Here is a 744-nt window from a genome sequence, read left to right as displayed (position 1 = left end):
AGACTTGTTAGAATTCTGTTGACTGTCTGTCTGTGAGTTCACATTCAATTCAATAATATGATCACATCTGACTTAGCCAGCTGATTGTAGTATTATTTTTTCAGTCATCATTGAAGCTTGATGGCTTCAGCAGATCTCCTGGCTTGATATATTTCATGCTCAGATTCTCATCCTGCACAGCAGTCTTCAATGATATGTACACTTCTGAAGAGGTTGTGAATAATCATGATGAAATCTCCAGGTTCAGCATAGTTGTCTGTCTGTGTAAACATTCAATCTTCTGCTGCAGGCCTAAGATCTGGTTTTCTCTATTCTTATTGATGATGGCAATTGCATCAGTGAAGCTCTTCATAGTGAATGCTTGATCTGCAGTGAATGTCAATTGTTGTTTGGCTTCCATCTCGGCCTGCCACTGTGTATGCAAGGCCTCAATCTCATTTAGAATCCTTGTACATGTACAGAGCTTCAATTCTGGTTCAGTGGTCTCAGCTGCTTTTCTTACTGCTTCAAGTAAACTCTCTGAGAGGTTCTGCATATCTTTCAGTTCAGGTAGCAGAGAAGAGTGTTGTTCATATCAGCTAGGGAAGGTATTCATTTCAGTGGTTGATTTCTGGTTGATCATACAATGTCTATCATTATATCACTATATCATTATATGATTTCTGTTATCATTGTATGACTCTGGTGGTGGCCACTCCCCCTTTTATCCTTCTTTTGAGTAGGGAGCAGACTTCTTTGAATCTG

General features: G+C 39.4%; 1 protein-coding gene across 1 annotated transcript; it reads right to left on the bottom strand.

The window, feature by feature from the left end:
• Positions 1-223: 223 nt before the first annotated feature.
• On the bottom strand, positions 224-535 carry BDBG_16340 (uncharacterized protein; the record flags this gene model as incomplete). Its single annotated transcript, XM_031724309.1, has 1 exon — positions 224-535. The coding sequence occupies one exon, from the start codon at positions 533-535 to the stop codon at positions 224-226; it is 312 nt and encodes a 103-aa protein (XP_031576364.1).
• Between the last annotated feature and the right edge of the window lie 209 nt (positions 536-744).

This window comes from Blastomyces gilchristii, assembly GCF_000003855.2.
Source record: "Blastomyces gilchristii SLH14081 genomic scaffold supercont1.2, whole genome shotgun sequence".
Taxonomy (NCBI): Eukaryota; Fungi; Ascomycota; class Eurotiomycetes; order Onygenales; family Ajellomycetaceae; genus Blastomyces; species Blastomyces gilchristii.
The sequence above is the reverse complement of the archived record's forward strand: the minus strand, read 5'-3'. Positions and strand labels throughout refer to the sequence as shown.